General features: G+C 41.8%; 2 protein-coding genes across 2 annotated transcripts; one reads left to right on the top strand and one right to left on the bottom strand.

Moving 5' to 3' along the window:
- Positions 1-267: 267 nt before the first annotated feature.
- Positions 268-11,454, bottom strand: gsk3ab (glycogen synthase kinase 3 alpha b). Its single transcript, XM_079561409.1, has 11 exons — positions 11,308-11,454; positions 11,021-11,206; positions 8,150-8,337; positions 7,996-8,079; positions 7,787-7,897; positions 6,497-6,627; positions 6,050-6,254; positions 3,137-3,232; positions 2,860-3,046; positions 2,701-2,778; positions 268-2,608 (listed from the first exon to the last, which is right to left on the bottom strand). Exons 2-11 carry the CDS (start codon positions 11,193-11,195, stop codon positions 2,541-2,543), a joined length of 1,323 nt encoding a protein of 440 aa, XP_079417535.1. The 5' UTR covers positions 11,196-11,206; positions 11,308-11,454; the 3' UTR covers positions 268-2,540.
- Positions 11,455-11,679: 225 nt separating this feature from the next.
- Positions 11,680-16,340, top strand: znf526 (zinc finger protein 526). The gene is made up of 8 exons (XM_079561554.1): positions 11,680-11,854; positions 12,247-12,603; positions 12,761-12,933; positions 13,020-13,115; positions 13,394-14,145; positions 14,220-14,352; positions 14,447-15,988; positions 16,069-16,340. The coding sequence occupies exons 2-8, from the start codon at positions 12,306-12,308 to the stop codon at positions 16,240-16,242; spliced, it is 3,168 nt and encodes a 1,055-aa protein (XP_079417680.1). The 5' UTR covers positions 11,680-11,854; positions 12,247-12,305; the 3' UTR covers positions 16,243-16,340.
- Positions 16,341-17,814: the final 1,474 nt, after the last annotated feature.

The following is a 17,814-nucleotide window of genomic DNA, read 5'->3' as shown; positions in this document are numbered from 1 at the left end:
TAGGAAGTCACCATATAAAGCAGTGCGCCTCTTTGAGCCTATGGATGTACAGATGATACACAGTGGCCTGAAGGCACACCAGTTGCACGCGTACACCGGTGTGGTTTTATTTCATTCGTGGGTTTTAATGGCAGAAATCACCAACATTGTTTCAAGTCGGCCTAGAAAAAGTAACACTGAGACTGCCCTTATAGTACCACCCACATGAATTATCCCAAGTCTTATCGTAAGTCCTATAGTTATGTGGTTTATAATACAACATCCAAGAACTGTTTCGTCACTTTATTAATGAGTTTAATCATTTATACCAACAAACAAAAACACTCTCTCTCCCTCCATCCCTCCTTTGAGTCATCTCCTTCATCCAACTGTTCAACTTTTGACATTTCACTCACAAGAAAGTGATAAAAAGAGCATGGTCACAGCAAATTTTAAAACTAAAACCGACAAGTTTGAGGAAGAAACATTAAAATAGCATAAAATCAGCTTTTGCTAAACAAATACAATGTTCATAGTCCGTCAGCACATACTGTATTTAAACATACATTCCCTGCAGCTGTGTCTGTGAAGCATACATACATACAAGTTGATAGGTAAACCGTTGCACTCAAACATATTGTAAGCTAAGAGAAAACAGTCAGACAAAGGAGATGTTATCTGTCAAAAGAAATGTCCCCTGTAGACCATACACGCACACACGCACACACTCTCACTGTCAAACACACTCACTGATCTGTGCTCCCTCCCACATGTCCCCAAAGATCCAGAGGCTTGTAACATTCCCTTCACATTGAAGTTCAATGGGCATTTCTGTGTGCATTTTAAAGACCGATAGCTCAAAACACCCTCAACATCTGGATCAGAGTACAGTATCTTAGATGAGAGTTTTGCCTGTGACGCGGGGAATAATGGAATAAAAAATATGTATTCCCTCAAGTTTTCTGCTGTAGGTAGAAATGAAAAGAAACCAAGAAGCCCACAAATATAATACAATAAATAATGCAGTCATGACAACATTTATGGGAAAACAGGGAAGCAACGAAGAGTGTAATGGAGGGAGAGAGAATAAAAATGAAACATTTTGTTCTGTTTTCCCTCCTGAACCAGGGACTGAAATGAAATTGTATTTACAGACTGCGACTGAGAATACACAATCCCGCCACTGCTGCGCCGGTCGACTAGAGAAAAAAAATTACAGGAACAACAATAATAATAACAATAAAAATAACAAAATAAAAGGTACTTGATATTTACAGTTTAGCAGTGGAAAAAATAAGCAGAGAAGGGATTTGTTTAAAGGAATGGAAAGCTCCAAAATGTTGGTTAGGGATTTTCAGCATAATTTCTGGTGAGACTACTCTGTGGAAGTACTATCATGTGACTGAACATGCACATCATCTGGCCTGTTATTCAGATCAATTCAAGCCATTAAAAATCAGAAAATCATGATATGAAAGTGCAGGCAGGCTGCTTGGGAAGATTGAAGAGGGTTTATTGCAACTGTATAGCTGAGAGACGTAAATGCATTCAATCAGTGCGCAAACTAGCAAATGACTGTAGAAACCCAGCTCAACCCGAGGATGCTGCCCCCGTGCTGTGCTAGATCTAGTCCTACATACACATAATCCAGCTGATATGTGACCAAACGCCATAAATTGACATAATAAACAACAACAAAAACATAACAAATGCAATACGAAAACAATTTGCCTTTTTCAGTCACATATAGTTCACCAGAAGTCATCCGTTCAGCTGGAGAGCATTTACACTGTCCTCCTTCTTCGAGATGCTCTGTAACAATGGATGAAATGGTTACTGTCCAGTGTTTCTAAAGCAAAGCTTACAGTGAGGAAATGGAGGTGTGTACTACTCTAATACACAACCCCTCACTTGAGTGTTTTGAGTCCACTCGCTTGGAGTAAAATTTAAAACCAAATCTTATTTTAAAAGACATGGATCTAACCACGCATTTATTCTACCAGGGACTTACTTTAATGTAGCTAAGCGCATTTCTTTTACTCGCAACGCCGTGGGACGGACAATAAAATAAAATGCTTCATTATCAAGCATTTTTAATCTCAAAACATACGATTGTCACGAACAGACAAGATCTCCACTTTACCAATCGAGTCCCCAGTCACACGTAAAATATGCTTGTCTAAATAAAAAAATGTTTATTAAAAAAAAGCAATAAAACTGATTATAACTTACATATATCAAGTGAATAACCCTCTCCTGATCTCCCAAACATCCTACCCGAAATAAAGGCCCGTTTTTTTTTTTATATAAAAGGTCGACCAAAAGCCACAAAAGCTCAAATGAAGCCAATGTGTGGCTTTGTCTGAGTGTCCTAAAACAACTCACACCTTCCCAAAGTCAACTGCTTTCCACTGTCAACATTCAGGGAGCACTGGGAATTTTTGTGTGGGGTTGCACATGTTTAAGTTCGGAGCCAGGGGGAGGATGAACTGAGGAGTGGAGAAGAGAAAGAAAACTGGGGTAAAACTAAAATCAAAGGATGACCACAAGGGAAGAGATCTTCAGGTGCTGTTGCTGATAGATCCAGGCGCTGAGCTGGGCTGGGCGGTACTGTCTGAAACACTGCCCTCTGTTGGGAACAAGAGGCAACACAACATTCATTGGATGTTTATTCAATGTGCAAACCTATTTAATAGTATTTGTATTTTACTTAAACAATACCATGGGAGGCAGGTGATGTCTGTGCGCGGGCATGAGGTGGAATGAGTGTGGTGTTCAGCTGGGGTTGGATAGATAGCTCTGGGAAGAGAAGGGCAAACACAATGTTAGCATACATGTTTGTTTTTCAGATGTGATCAAATAACTAGAGATCAAACTGACCAACGGGACTGAAATTGAAGAGGTGTGGCAGTTCTCGTCCACTGGGCAAGCGGGTGTTGGGTTGGCGCAGCTCATCAAAGAAAGCATGTGCACAAGCTTCCAGAGGAGACAGCCTGGTCACTGGCGTGTACTCCAACAGTCGCGAGCACAAGGCAATGGCCTCAGGGGGGGTGCGAGGCTTAAACACCTACAGGAGAGACCGGGTTCATTGAAATGTAGCATCACTCCATTTAAGTAGACAACACACATTTTACATGGCAAAGTATCAATAATTCACCTTTGTCCATGGATGCGCTTTTATCTGTGGGAATTTGAACTCTGTGTAGTTAGGGTTCATTTCTCTGATTTGCTCCCTCGTCGGTGTCCCCAGAACCTGAAAATATAAATCATTATTAGATGATGGTTCCAATATGCAACCCAATATTAGGTTGTTTTTGTGAGTGACCTGTCGAGCCCTTCTCCCCTCACAGTGACACACACACCCTTATTTGTTGCCGTATGGAGCACCCAAGATGCATTCAAATCGAATGAGAAAATTAATTTACCAACTGTGTAGAACATTTTTTCACAACATGAAAATATATCAACCTTCCCAGGAACTACAGGTGGAAATTAGCATCTCTGCTATAACCTGGTACAATGCATCTTTCCTATTGGTCAATGTTAAATTGTGCACTGTCCTGTCTTTAACTAAATAAAAAAACATACCATATACTCAGCAAAGTAAACACACTGCTGTTCTAAACACCAATAAACACTTACAATCAGTTTTGCATCAAAGTAAAAGTGCTAAAGTTTTCTATTTCACAGGTCCTTGAATGCCTCACAAGCAGCCGTCGCTCCGTATGCGATGCTGTTCTAGAGAAAAAAGGTCCTGCAACTTCCAGCAGATTTTCAACTATTAAACAAACAAATACAAACAAAACTGAATTGGTAGGTCAGATTATTTTCTACTTGACAATATTTTGTAAACTTCTTTCATAATGCTGTGTTGGTGCACTAACTTATCACTGTGTTTCAAATATTTGTGGGTACTGTGGGGTGGGGGCTGGCTGAGCCCTTTACTTTGGCAGGATAAAGTTAACGCGCAGTTTCAAAGGTCTCACATCGAGCAAGGTTATGTGGTAATACAACAGTGGGGACAGGCAATTTGCAGTGCGTCCAGAAAGCACGCCCCTTCACATTTCCCACATTTTGTTATGTTACAGCCCAAATTTGGGTATTGTGTATAGACTGATGAATTTATTAATTAAATATATTAAATTAATAAATTCATCAGTCTATACACAATACCCAATAATGAAGAGAAAGTGAAAAAGGTTTTTAAAGAGTTTTGCAAGGTTAGCTATTTTTAGCTATTCCCAGAGATGTTCAATCAGGTTCAAGTCTGGGCTGTCTGGGTCACTCAAGGACACACAGCAGACTTGTCTTTTGTTATCTTGACTGGATGCTTAGGGTCGTTGTCCGGTTGGAAGGTGAACCTTTGCCCCAGTCACAGGTCCCGAGCGCTCTGGAGCAGGTTTTCATCCAGGATGTCTCTGTACATTGCTGCGCTCATCTTTCCAGCTATTAGGGACAGGTACCAAAACCTGCTATCATAACGCCCCCGGGGCCCCGTGTGCCAGTCCACTTGAACGGAAAAGGCTTCGGCCTCAACGGTCTTTTTCGCGGGATTGCAGAGTCGCCGCGCTATTGAAAAAGGCTCTCTCCCTCTCATGGATGCATTCCCTGCATCATATCTGTTCATCCCCGCTACCCCGCCCGAGAGTGCACGGTGTCAGACCATCCACGCGCTGTGCCTCTCTCTCCAGCCGTGCATGAGGCAAGACAGGTGCGCTAAACATGCCTTATGTAAGCACACGGGAAAGACACGCTGTGTTAAACATTCAAAACATGCTCACTCTACTCTGACGTGATGATTGATATTCAGGCCAGAAAGTTCCATCTTGGTTTCATCAGGCCAGAGAATCTTGTTTCTCGTGGTCTGAAAGTGGATTAGGTGCCTTTAGGCAAACTCCAAGTGGACGGTCATGTGCCTTTTACAGGAGAGGTTTCCGTCTGGCCACTCTACCATAAAGGCCTGATTGGTGGAGCGTTGGTTGACCATCTGGAAGGTTTCCACACACAACCAGCTTAACTTATATTTACGAATGGTGGAGGCACTGTGCTCTTCGGGGCCTTCAATTGTGGAACAATTTGTATGTGCCCTTCCCCAGATCTGTGCCTCAATACAAACCTGAGGTCTAAAGACAATTCCGTTGACTTCAGGGCTTGGTTTCTGCTCTGACATGCACTGTCAGCTCGGCGGCTTCCATGGATAGGTGTGTGCCATTCCAAATCAAGTCCAATCAATTGAATTGAACTGAATTGATTTTGAGTGTCATAGCAAAGAGTGTGAATACTTATGGACATGTGACATTTCAGTTTTTGATTTGATTTTCAATAAATTGGCAAAAAGTTTTCCTCTTTGTCATTATGGGGTATTTGTGTGTAGATTGATCATAAATAATAATTTAATAAATGGAATAAGGCTATAATATAATAAAACGTGGAAAAAGTGAAGCAAGGTAAACACTTTCCGTCAGCTCCTGTATTACTGCAATGTTAGAACTATTGAGGGCAAATAATAAACATACACCGCCGATCAAAGGTTTGGGGTCACTTACAATATCCTTATTTTTGAAAGAAAAGCATTGCTTTTTCATTAAGGATAACGTCAAATTACTCAGAAATACAGTCAAGACATTGTTGATGTTGATTGAATCGTTCAAGGCCGACTTTTGATGAATTTATCCCGCACTTCGCTTTGTCCCTCCATAATATTTCAGCAGCAAAGAAATGTTACAGTCACGGCAGGAGAAGACAGAGACAGGGTTTGCCACCTGTCTGAGTAATTTTGCAGATGAGTGAGGTACATCCGAAAGGAACCGTGCGAAATCTGCAGCTCTCCATCTTCTCCAAGCGAAAAGCTTGTTTGGATTTGGAGCCGTTATTGCGTCTTTCTCAGAAATATCCAAGTGTATTTGGACCCAGGTGCATTGTTATTGATAACATGACAGTATTCAGTATGACCGTACAGATCGATTAATTATCTGCTTTGTTGTGTAAGCTGCAGGGTTCAAGGCATGTGAAAAAGTAGCGGCTTATAGTCCGGAAATGACAGTAACTTCTACAGCCCCCATTTCATTACCTTAATAATTTCTACAAGCTGGTCCACTCCACTGTCTCCAGGAAAGATAGGCTGGCCCAGTAGCAGCTCTGCCAGCACACAGCCAGCTGACCAGATGTCAATGTTGGACGTGTAGTCAGTGGCACCAAAGATGAGCTCTGGGGCACGATAGTACCGTGAGCAGATATAGGACACATTTGGTTCCCCTCGAACGAGCTGCTTTGCACTGAAAAAGACAAAGGAAGAGATAAGCCAAATAGGCCTTGAACGAGAGTATTTTTGCCCTGTGCTGTCCTGTCCAACAAAGTCTAGTGGTCAAAAATCCTTTAAAAATGAAAAAAAGCCACAAACAAATACTTGTAAGTAACTATCTAAGTCTGTGCAAAAACACACCCAAACCTGCATGTATTTGCAATATTCAAAAGAACATTAAAGTCAGGCCATGGCGAAATGAAGAGATCCACCAACCTGCCAAAGTCACAGAGCTTGAGAATGGCTGTCTCTGGATCCACCAGAAGATTCTGAGGCTTGATGTCTCTGTGACACACACCCTGGGAATGGATATAAGCCAGACTGCGGAATAGCTGGTACATGTACACCTAGGAGGGAACACAGAATAATGAGTACTTGTGTCAAAATACTGCCACGAGAACCACTGTTTTCAACTTAAGAATCAAGGCTTGTTCAGTCAACATTTGCACAAAATCTGTTAGTTTTCACATCCAAAAGAATGAAATCTTAAACTGCAAAAAGGCTAAAAGGCTAAACTTTGAACTAGGTTTCCAAACAAACACTAGGAATCACATGAAGAGGCAGTTAAAGGACTACAAGGTTTTACATCTACAAGACGCTGCATAGAAGTTTTACCAACAATCCAAATTTCACTCCATTTTGGTCAAGCAAATAAGTGTTCTGTGCAATTTCTAATGTGAACAGATTTTCATATTAATTTGACATTTTAATAAAAATTGCATTGATATATTTTACCCAAATAATTTTATGTTAAGCCAAAATCCATCTAAGCTTGAAACCGTTAAATAGGTCTGAGCAAAGACACCAAGCATTTAAATGTGACAAATAACAAATCTTTGCTGGGATTTTCCACATGATGCACTGACAGCAGCTCAACACAAATCAGATAGATACAGAAGGTGGCTGACTGCAACGATAGCGGTACAACAAAGACGTGCCAAAAGACTAAAATGAGCACTGATGGAATACAATGACGAATGTGATAAAAGCCCAGGGACAAAGAAAGACCGTTGCGTTGCTGAGCGTGAGCTGAGGCAGAGGCAACGCAAGAGAGCAGCAGACTGAGGTGGACACATGGGCCATGAGACCGCCCTAATGTCCTCTGTGCAGCGAGAGACAGAACATGCACACAAGGACTGGGCACCCTTTTACACAGTGACCCACGTCTGCTGCAAACAGACTAACACCCATGGGATAGTCTCTCCCCTTTCACATTCATAATCCCTTAACAGTGAGCTGCCTGTGAAAAACACCCGGCTGCTTATCGAAGGCAATTACAAGGAGAAAAAATAATGTATCAAGAACCGCTAATAAATACTAATACATGCTTTTTATTGTTTTTTATCAATAAAAAACATGATAAAAAAACACAAATTATAGTTAATGGAGCAAGAATAAAGTATAATAATTACAGCGCATAAAAAATAACACATTTATACTATAGAAACATCATGCATTACAATAATCATGCAATATGTAAAACACTCTAATCAATACGTCACTTACCTTAACATATATGATGGGGATTGTGGTCTTTGCCTTGTTAAAGTGCCGTGCTACCCTGTACACCGTCTCGGGGACATAGTCCAGCACCAGATTTAAATACACCTCATCTTTCTAAAGAAAGAAAAGCTACCGTCAGGAGATGCAGTAATAATATGGATGGGAATGATGGGCATAGAATAAAGTTTAAATGTAACTTATTTCACACAAACCTTTTCACCACTGGAATAAAAGAAATAACGTAGCCTCACAATGTTGCAGTGGTCCAACTTTCTCATAATCTGCAACTCCCTATTCTGTAAAAGAAACAAGTGTTATGTAAAGTTATTACATATTAAGGGCATAATTGTCCCCAAGTAAACATACCTTAAACCTCTTGTCCTGAAGAACTTTCTTTATTGCCACCATCTCCTGGCTGTCGATAAGTCGCGCCTGGTAGACAACTCCAAACGAGCCATTTCCAATAACTTTTATGTCTGTGTAAGACACTTCCTGTGGGCGGTCGGGCCCTTGGCCCGGTGTGGCTACAACCGTTGTCACTTTGCCACTGTCTCCTGAAGACGCAGAAAAAAGGAAACAATCAAAGTTAGCAATCACATAACACAACATTACTCCATAGCAATAAAATTCAGTATAAAATTTCACAAATTACAAATTACTAAGCACAAGCCTCAAAGCAGTAATTCACTATGCACGGAAGTGAACTAAGCCCCTGACACTGGCTGGTAATGAGCTCCTGATATTTGCACCACACTCTCCTCTGGCCTTGGAGAGCCCACTCAAACCAACAACGTTTGTGAGGCAGGTTTGATGGTGCTACAGGACAGAGACACCTGTGGCTATACCTGCCTCTTGGCCCAGGGCACTCTTGCAAAAGAGATTTTTGATCTCAGAGATTTTTCCTAGTGTTTGAATGAATGAATGATTAACTTGCTACTACCAAGTATGGAGTGATTAACGGTCAAGCAAAATGTACTAAACAAATAAGAAATCTTTCTGCTACAGCATAAAGATGTCTTCATCTTTAGAACCAAGTTCAAATGTTTCCACTCCTCAATTCTTTCCATGTTCAATTATTGTACACCAAGACATTGTTAAGGTACAGTAAATCCCTTGACTGCTGTTTCTTGCAGTTTTATTTATGTAATTCTTAGAAAAACAAAACAAAAATAAAGCTTTAAAAGTTATCACCAAAAAAAGCCAAACACAGAATGTATGTTAATAGACACAAAACATATGTTGATGTTTGGCCGTGTTGGGTAAAGCTAATTTCTAACCGCTTAAGTTAGGGTCAAGCAGCAGGTCACTGCTTTCGGTCTGCCCATTATGTGTTGGGTCTGGGTCACAAATGATTTGACAAATCTGCATCAGGAGCACTGACAGCGAGGAAGGAGCGCTGAGGGGCCCACTGCCAGGAGACTTGTCTGGGCATGTGATGAAATTGGGTGGACAGTAGCGCACCCAGAAGTGCTTCCATTTTCTGAGCTTGCTCACTTGGTTCCATGGGATAACTCATGATTGCAGGTAATTAGAGAGTCAAAGAAGAAAGATGGTGCTTATGCTTATTGCTTATGATGATAAAGCATTCCTTCCACAAAATGCAATACATAAACCTGCCAGATGACGCGTCTGATAGAGCTATCCCCTTTACAACTCAGCTGCAATCTTATTCCAGGATGTTATGTTAACAATTATTGAGAATCTTACACTATATCACTGACTCATCTTTCAGCAAAACATTTTTAGCAGTGTTAAGTGCAGACAGAAGGACATTAAATATGAAGAGGCAGCTGAATGATAGACTTTTAAATAATGAATGCAAAAATGAGCTGTGAACCTGTCAGCTTTGGTTCCGATACGTCAATGCAAGCCTGATGAGTAAGAGAAATAGATGGGCACCGGGACACGCACCCACACTAGAAGGCAAATAGCACCAATGTTGTTTGTCGGTGTAAGAACCATGCAGACATTGGCTGAAAAAGGATCAAATTAACATTGACAATTTCCCTGTCCTCCCAAATAACTTGATATGACAAAGCCAACAGACCACCATAGACACGACTGCATCTATTTCTCTTCAAGATCTCTTCATTGCTTTTGGCAATGTGTTTGAAAAGATCGATTTCACATACATTCTTTCAAAATAGGTGATACCGTACTATATTTTATTATGTTCTATGCATTTGCTACAAGTTCAAACAAACTCAAATACTGCTGTAACCAGGTTTTTCACTTGTTAATTCCAAATTAGTCGCTTTTATACTGTATTTTGATTACTCAGTTCGAACATAAAAACAATTAAACCTGTCTGGTAGTAATAAACTAAATAATACTATTACTTAAAGTAATTTCCTTTTAAAATGTCATCAACTGCCAAGATGTAACGCTATAAAGCAGTAATAGGCCACGATTACTCGTTTTGACACGTTTCGTCTTGGTTTAGAGCTGGATTAGTCCCCATTTTGATAGTAAATGCACAATTCAAAATTTGTTGCAGCTCTTTGGGGATGAGAAGAGTACTTTTAGGGACAATTGGCTATTTGGATCCAGGAGGTTTGTAGAACCTTGATATAAAGCAATGGTTCTACTGGTTTATCAGACACTTGTGTGCATGTGTCATTAGACTGAGCTCTTACATTGGCACCACTCAATTATGTTTACATACATTTAAGTGAACTGTCTGCATGCGATGATGCACAGCACACATGTCAGCATGCATACAGTCAGGTATCCAAGAGTTCAGGAAGATAAGGTAACGTCAACATGTGCTGGTTAATAAGCAAACATAAAAGGACAGGCAAAAGACACAAACCAACGCCTCATCAATGCAACAGAGCAATTTCTAAACCCATTTGCAACTAAACCAGGGTATATAGCTCACATCTGGCACTGATGAAGAATCCTACAGCTACAAGTAGCCAACACAAGCCTGGCATCGATGGACTACAGTAGTAGATTATCAGGACAAAATAGGCAATGCCTCAGTTGACCTCCAAAATATGCAACCTTAGACCCATAGACTATTGATAAAGGTGTTGTTCACATCAACAATGTAAGGAAAAACATGGCTATAGATTTTTTTTAACAAGCTAGCCAACGGAGTGCTAACTGCTAATGTGCTAAGGGCAGCGGCGTAACAATGATCGACAAAATTATCAAGAGGGAGTTTGCTTTCAATCACACACCGCCAAGCAGTTCATAAAACTTAAGCGGGCGAAATATATAACAAGAACTTACTGGGTAATTTCAAATTCCCGAAACTCGTCGTGCTGCCTCCACTGGCCTGTGAAGCACCGGTCTTTCCTGTCGAACTTCCGCCGGCTACAGATGATCCGGCACCGGCTGCTGCGGACCCGGGAGCTCCGGGAGGCTCAGCGAATGAGCTGGTCCTGGGCCGCCCGCTGCCGCTCATATTTGTGTGAACTAAAACCAGGTCAAATATAGGTCGTCCTTAATATTCCAGCGTTTGTCACTTTAGCGGCATATCAATAATTTTATATGTTGGATAAACAAATTAGACTTACAGCGTTCTGGGTAGGTTGCTCGTCTCCCCCTTTCTTCCTCTGTAGATCAGCGATGGTGGGGGAGAGGGGGACGTAACGTGACGCACAGTGACGTCCAGATAACGTGGGTTCATGGGAATTTGAGTTTTTCTATCAACCACTACTACTACTACAAAAACCTCAAGAAAACTTCGCTCACAAAGGTATGGATAGAAACATTATTAAACCATATTCCAATGTTTTCAGCTCTACTCTACCGCCGGCTTCATAAAAAAACATGCAATAAATTAAATAACTAAGAGTTCCTAAACGAAATAGACAAGGGTCCTGTCCAATCAGATTGTCGGTACTGTTCAGGACTACCGCATTGGGCGGGACTTCTTTTCACAAGGATGGTAGCGGTCGGCGGGCAAACGGTTCATTACACGCTTTGAGGAGTGTGTTTCGCTAGATTTATGCAATTATTTGATTGTTTACAGTCTTGGAATTACCAGGGTATTAAACGGAGCAAACGCGACTGGAAGGGTGGCGACTTCAGGGGCGACCATCCAACGAGAGCGAATGAGAGGTAAGAGAAAGAAAGGCCTTCCGTGGCAACGAGAGACTTCGGGGGAAAGTAGCTAGCGCCGCCTCACGACCGCCGTGCGAAGCGGGCGTCTTCAGTCAGGAAACCGCGGTGTGGACAAACAGGTCTGTTCTGTCGAAAGGAGCGCCGCCAAGAGCACTCCATGTGCCATCGCACGTTTCAAACAAGTCCAGTACTGCATTAAAACCCTTGCATTTGTGCCATCAAAACGACAGTCCGTGTTAGCATCAAGTCGTCAGCAGCGGAGCGTTTATCATATTTGTTTTTCTCCACTTCTAATGGGCTACGGGCTCTGAGACATGAAACTGCATTGACTCGTATGTCTAAATAGGTTTGATATGCAGACTGTAAGTTATAACGTTATGTGTGTATAGGTGGTGACCCATCGCTCGCCCACTTCATCAACCACTTTGAATAAGTCTGCCCATACAGAATGGCTGAGCAACAGGATGAAGCAGAGGATATGTATGTTGAGCACCAGTTCATGTGCAGTGAGTGCCACCAGCTCTTCAACACTTTGGAGGATGTACTTGTACACCAGCAGATCCACACTGCTTCAGAAGGAGAGGAAGGGATCGGAGCAGTGAATGCAATGATGGCCCATGGTATTCCAGAGGTGGGACAAGATCAGCAGTACCAATGTTTAGAGTGTGGGACACTTCTGGTAAATTCTGATGAGCTTCTACAGCATCAAGAAATGCACATGAGAGAGGTTGGAGCAGATATGGAAGGTATTTTTCTGTAAATACATTTCAGTATGATTATATGGTATGATTATATGTATTGTATTTTATGTCTGCTAACATTTGAGTTTTTGTTACAAAATAGGCATAGGGTTAGGGTGACTAGTATCTAAGGAATTAAGGAATTCTAATGCATGTGTTTCAGACTGTGAGGTTATGGAAACACAAGTGGAAGTAAAACAAGAGACTCACGATTCTCAACCAGTACAGTATCAGTGTTTGGACTGTCTGGCCCTGTTTAACTCACCAGAAACATGGCTGGAGCACAGGCACACTCACAGCCGGAGTGTCACTCACAGCAATCCTGACTCAACAGTGGTAATAGACTAAATAGTGCTGTAAAATGTGAGATACTTACTTAATGGCCTGTCTTCAAAGTAACTGAATGTTTACATTTGTTACAGGAGTATATTCTTCAGCCTGATGGCACCATCACTCCTCTAAATAACATGCAGAACTACGTCCTCAGTGAGGAGCAAGCTGGGGAAATTTTAGCACAGGTATTAAAGTTAATAACTTGTTGTTTTTTCACACTAAGGGTTTGAGAGTAACAGGTTTAATTATCTGTATGTGTTTTACATGTGGTAGATTTAGTTAAAAATATCACTGTTTTTGTGTGAGTTGTTATTTGTAAACAATATTGGGTTCAGCTGTTTTGTGAACCCACACTTCATGCGTAAAGCATGGCCACATTTTCCCTTAAGTTCTTTGATATCCACAATGGCCAGGATACATGCTCTGGGATTGAATAGACCTGATATTTGATCTGTATTTTCAGGTGTTGGCGCAGCAGCAGCAACAGAAAAAATACCAGATAGCTTCAAAACCCACTCGGTCCACTCTGCTGCCATCAGTGACTCCGGCCCCTGGCTCTGCTACCATGCACTTGCAGATTCTCACAGCGCAAGCTTTAGCCGACAGGTCCAGCTCTCCTGCTCAGCGTCGCACTAAGCTGCATCCCGCTGTGGCAGGTTCAAGAAAAGGTCTTATTGAAAATGGTGTTCAAAGACTGGAGTTGAGGTTAGCCCCTAATATCCAGAACGTAGCCCACCATCAGCAGTCAACTGAGATGGTGCTTCTTAGTCACCCCTATGAATGCTCCGAGTGCTCTCTCCTCTTCAATACACCGGAGGACTTTCTCCAGCACCAGGGGGAGCACTTCCTGGCCCAGGATAAAGAGAGTGAGGAAACTGGGGTTGTGAGTATTTTTGAGGAAGCGAGGGTTAGAGAAGAATCTGCAGAGAAGGCAACAGAAGTACGGCTCAGTATTAAAGAAAAGAAACCCTCCTCACTCTGGTCTACTCCACAACAGTGTGATCTATGCCCTCGAACCTTCACCACTGCAAGCAGGTTGGCTTGCCACAGACGTGTACATGAACAAGGCACATATGAATGCTCTGAATGTGGTAAAATATTTAAAAGAGCTATGTCCTTAGAGACGCATATGCGTTCTCACACAGGGGTGGCCAGGTTCTTGTGTGTGGACTGTGGGCAGGGATTTGCAACAGAATTGACCCTAATAACTCACAGGTATACAAAATCACTTCACAAAATCAACTGTACATTTTGTTGTGATGTTCATTATTGTGGTTTGTGTCTTACAGGAAAGCACACACTGCTGATCCTTTTTACAAATGTACTTTCTGCAACAAAGTGTTTACCAGTATGACAAAACAACTGTATCACAGACGCATACACCTAAATCATGATGCCTCTGCCCCAGTGACTTCATTCATGGTAGAATACTCTGTGCTAACATTTGTGCAATGAAATGTTAATGTATAATTTTAATAACTTTGATGTTTTTATTGTTTTTTATTTTTATTTTAAGGTTCCTGTTCCAAAAAGAGCACCCATCTCTGCTCTTGCAATTCTTCAAAAGGCACGTGAGAAGAAGGACTCTCTCTGGGCTCCACTAGAAGAGGATCAGATAGGCTCTAGTCAACTGCAGAGTTTACAACAAAAGGAGCAGTATAATGAAGAGCATCTGGAGGTGATAAATGGCAGCAATGTGTCAGAAGTCAATGACACAACGGAAAAAACAAGTCCCATAGAAACCAAACAGGTCGACCAGCCTTCTCCTGAGGTAAATGCTGGTGAGATGGGGTCCACTGAGTTTCCTGCTGTGTCCACAGATAACAGCACTTTCTCTTGTCGTAGCTGCTCCAAGACTTTCTCTTCTCAGAAGCAGCTGGTCATTCATAGGAGGAAGGCTCATGCTGCTGAGTGCAGTTTTATGTGTGGCATCTGTGGAAAGTCTTTTAAAAAGCAAATACATGTGAACAACCACATCCGGACGCACACAGGAGAGAGGCCATATCAGTGTTCGGACTGTGGAAAAACCTTCTCGCTGCTAGCCAACCTAATCCGCCACAACCTCATTCATTCGGGTGTACGGCCGTATCGCTGTCAGGTCTGCAATCGCTCATTTTCTCAATCTTCCAACCTCCGGAACCACGCCATACTGCACTCAAGAGCAGGTTTGCAGTCATGCCCTGACTGCCCAGCTAAATTTCGCTGGCCTGCTAAGCTAGCTCTACACCGTTTTACAAAACATCCAGGTTCTCCTGCACCGTTTCCCTGCTCTCACTGTGAGGCAGGCTTCATAACCCTGAGAGAGCGAGATGCACATTGTCTCCAACAGCACCCCACTCTGGTTGGTGCATTGACCAAGTCCGAACAAAATCCCAAAGCACCAATGTCTACTGATGGACCACCGCAGCCTTCGACATCCGCCACAATGGAGACACAGCCAGCTGATCTGGCCATTATTCGGGGAAGCCAAGATTGCAACATCTGTGGAAAGAAGCTCAATTCTCTCGCTAACCTCAGGCTACACAAACTCAGCCACTTCGCTGTAGGTCCTGGACGGCCACGCTGCACCCCAGGCAAACACCCTAAAGCTCATCAATGTCCTGTTTGTGGGAAACAGTTTGTGTCCTCCTCTGGAGTAGCTCTGCATCAGAGGGTCCACACTGGGGAGCGCCCCTATCCTTGTCAGGTGTGTGGCAAGCGCTTCCGTCAAAACACACACCTGCGCGAGCATCTGCGCACGCATTCAGGAGAGAGGCCATTCCACTGTGAGCTGTGTGGCAAAAACTTCATCCAAAGCATGCACCTTGCTGAACACCGGCGAACTCACACTGGGGAGCGGCCGCACGTGTGTCCATTATGTGGTAAAGCATTCAAGACCTTCTCCAACCTTAGAAACCACAAGAAGACACATGCCCGAAAGCAGCAGCTGGAAAATCAAGCAGGTACTGCGACTGCCATGGAGACCGAAACCGCTGTGGCTGTGGTGGACAGTGCCACTGTTGAACTAGCTAATTTACAGCCTCAAGTCATTCAAATCCAGACGACAAATATTCAACAAGTCAGTACCTCTCATTAACTAAATGATACATACAGTGGATGAATATTGTGTGCAATTCTTAATCAAACTTTATTTTGCAGACACAGGGTACTCCTACTATAATGTGTAATGAGTTTGGAGAGACCATAGCCATCATTGAGACGAGTGAGGGAAGTGCATTGCCTTTGGAGCAAGCCTTGGAGATCTATCAGACAGCTTTGGAAAATGGCCTTGGATTGGATTCCCCCACTGTAGAAAGAATGCAGCTTTTATAATTTCTACACTAGAAAAAAATTTGTTCTTGGCTGCCTGTGGCCAATAATGCTTGATATTAATTTCAGATTATGCTCTTAGACCAAAGTCTTAAATAAGAATTCTTGCCAACTTCTTGTTGTCATGTGTCATGCATGATAAGAACCATTAATTGTGCCTATATTTGTATAATTAGTTTTACCATTTCTATAAAGTAGTATTTTTGTTTGAAATAATATTGTCTTTCTTGTGAATATGTCAAATAAATTTGTAATTTTGAGGTATCTCTGTATTCAGTGAAGCAACGACATTTCAAACATTTGAAATAGTGTGCCATGATGGTGATGCCATTGCCACAGAGCAGTTTACAAGATTAACCTCAAGAGTGACTATTTGGAAAATATTTCACAATTTTATCTTCATCAGTGTGACTTCATTTTGAAATTGCTGTATCACAATCTGAGTACTTGGTTACATTTGCGTAAGTACTTGAATAATTGAAGAAATTTGGTAGAGGAGCTATATCATTCAGTGCTTTATACTTCTACACCAGTAAAATAATGTATCTTTAAAGCAACTTCACTCTTAAGTTAAAAAAGTTACTTGTGTTACTGAGTCAATTTTAAAGTTACAATAGCTTCATGACCTGAAATATATGAAGTTAGTGTTTCGTGCCCCTTTTTCTTCATAAATAGATCATTTTAACACATGGTATTTTCTTTTGGAAATATGAGGATTTTCACATTACAATTGAAATCTTACTTGTACCCGAGTCAAATTATTTCAAACTAATGTTTCTCTTACCTTCATAAATATTTTGGCTTCTCTACCCACCTCTGATACTTGTAAGGCCTTCATTCATTGTTGCTATTCTCAATCAAAACCCCTATGCCAATGTTTAGTAGTGTAGGCGTAGTGTGGATCTTAATGTGCTGAGTTGTGGTGGGCAGATATGGTGTGTGTCCATTGACGTACTGTTAATATGTGTGTCACTGACTATCACCGTGTTAATAGGCTATAGTTGTGCAGGCGCCATCTAGTGGTGAAAAGGCATTACTGCAGTCAACATAAAAATGTGCACCGACGGATCTCATCTATTCTTATTCAGAAATGTGAACCATATTTTCATGAATGAGCTTGTTTGACCAGCTGAGAGCGATAATTCAATAAGAGCATCACTACATCGACGAATGAGAGAGTACAATTATTCACCAGTGATCCCGCAGTCTCAAAATGAAGATACATAAAAAAATAAATAAACATAGGCCTACTACTTGTGACAGTAATTTATCATAGTATGATGAATCCAAATAACAATACGAGTGATCCCTACTCCCTCTGCTGCTTTTTTGTGTGTGATACAATATAAACAAAATGACAGTGACAGTGTCGGCCACGTGACTTCAAATGACAGCGACGGCTCGACTGAGGCGTTGCGTCAGTGCCTCAGCTCATTTAGCCCATCACTACTCACTGTACCAACACAACCAGGGAAAAGTGTCTCTCACACCTCGAGGTATCTACTCATCACTACTGACGCTATGCGAATGCCTTGGAAACCACTTACACATGATTACAAATAATACATGTAATAT

Source organism: Gobius niger (genome assembly GCF_951799975.1).
Source record: "Gobius niger genome assembly, chromosome: 8".
NCBI lineage: Eukaryota > Metazoa > Chordata > Actinopteri > Gobiiformes > Gobiidae > Gobius > Gobius niger.
The sequence above is the reverse complement of the archived record's forward strand: the minus strand, read 5'-3'. Positions and strand labels throughout refer to the sequence as shown.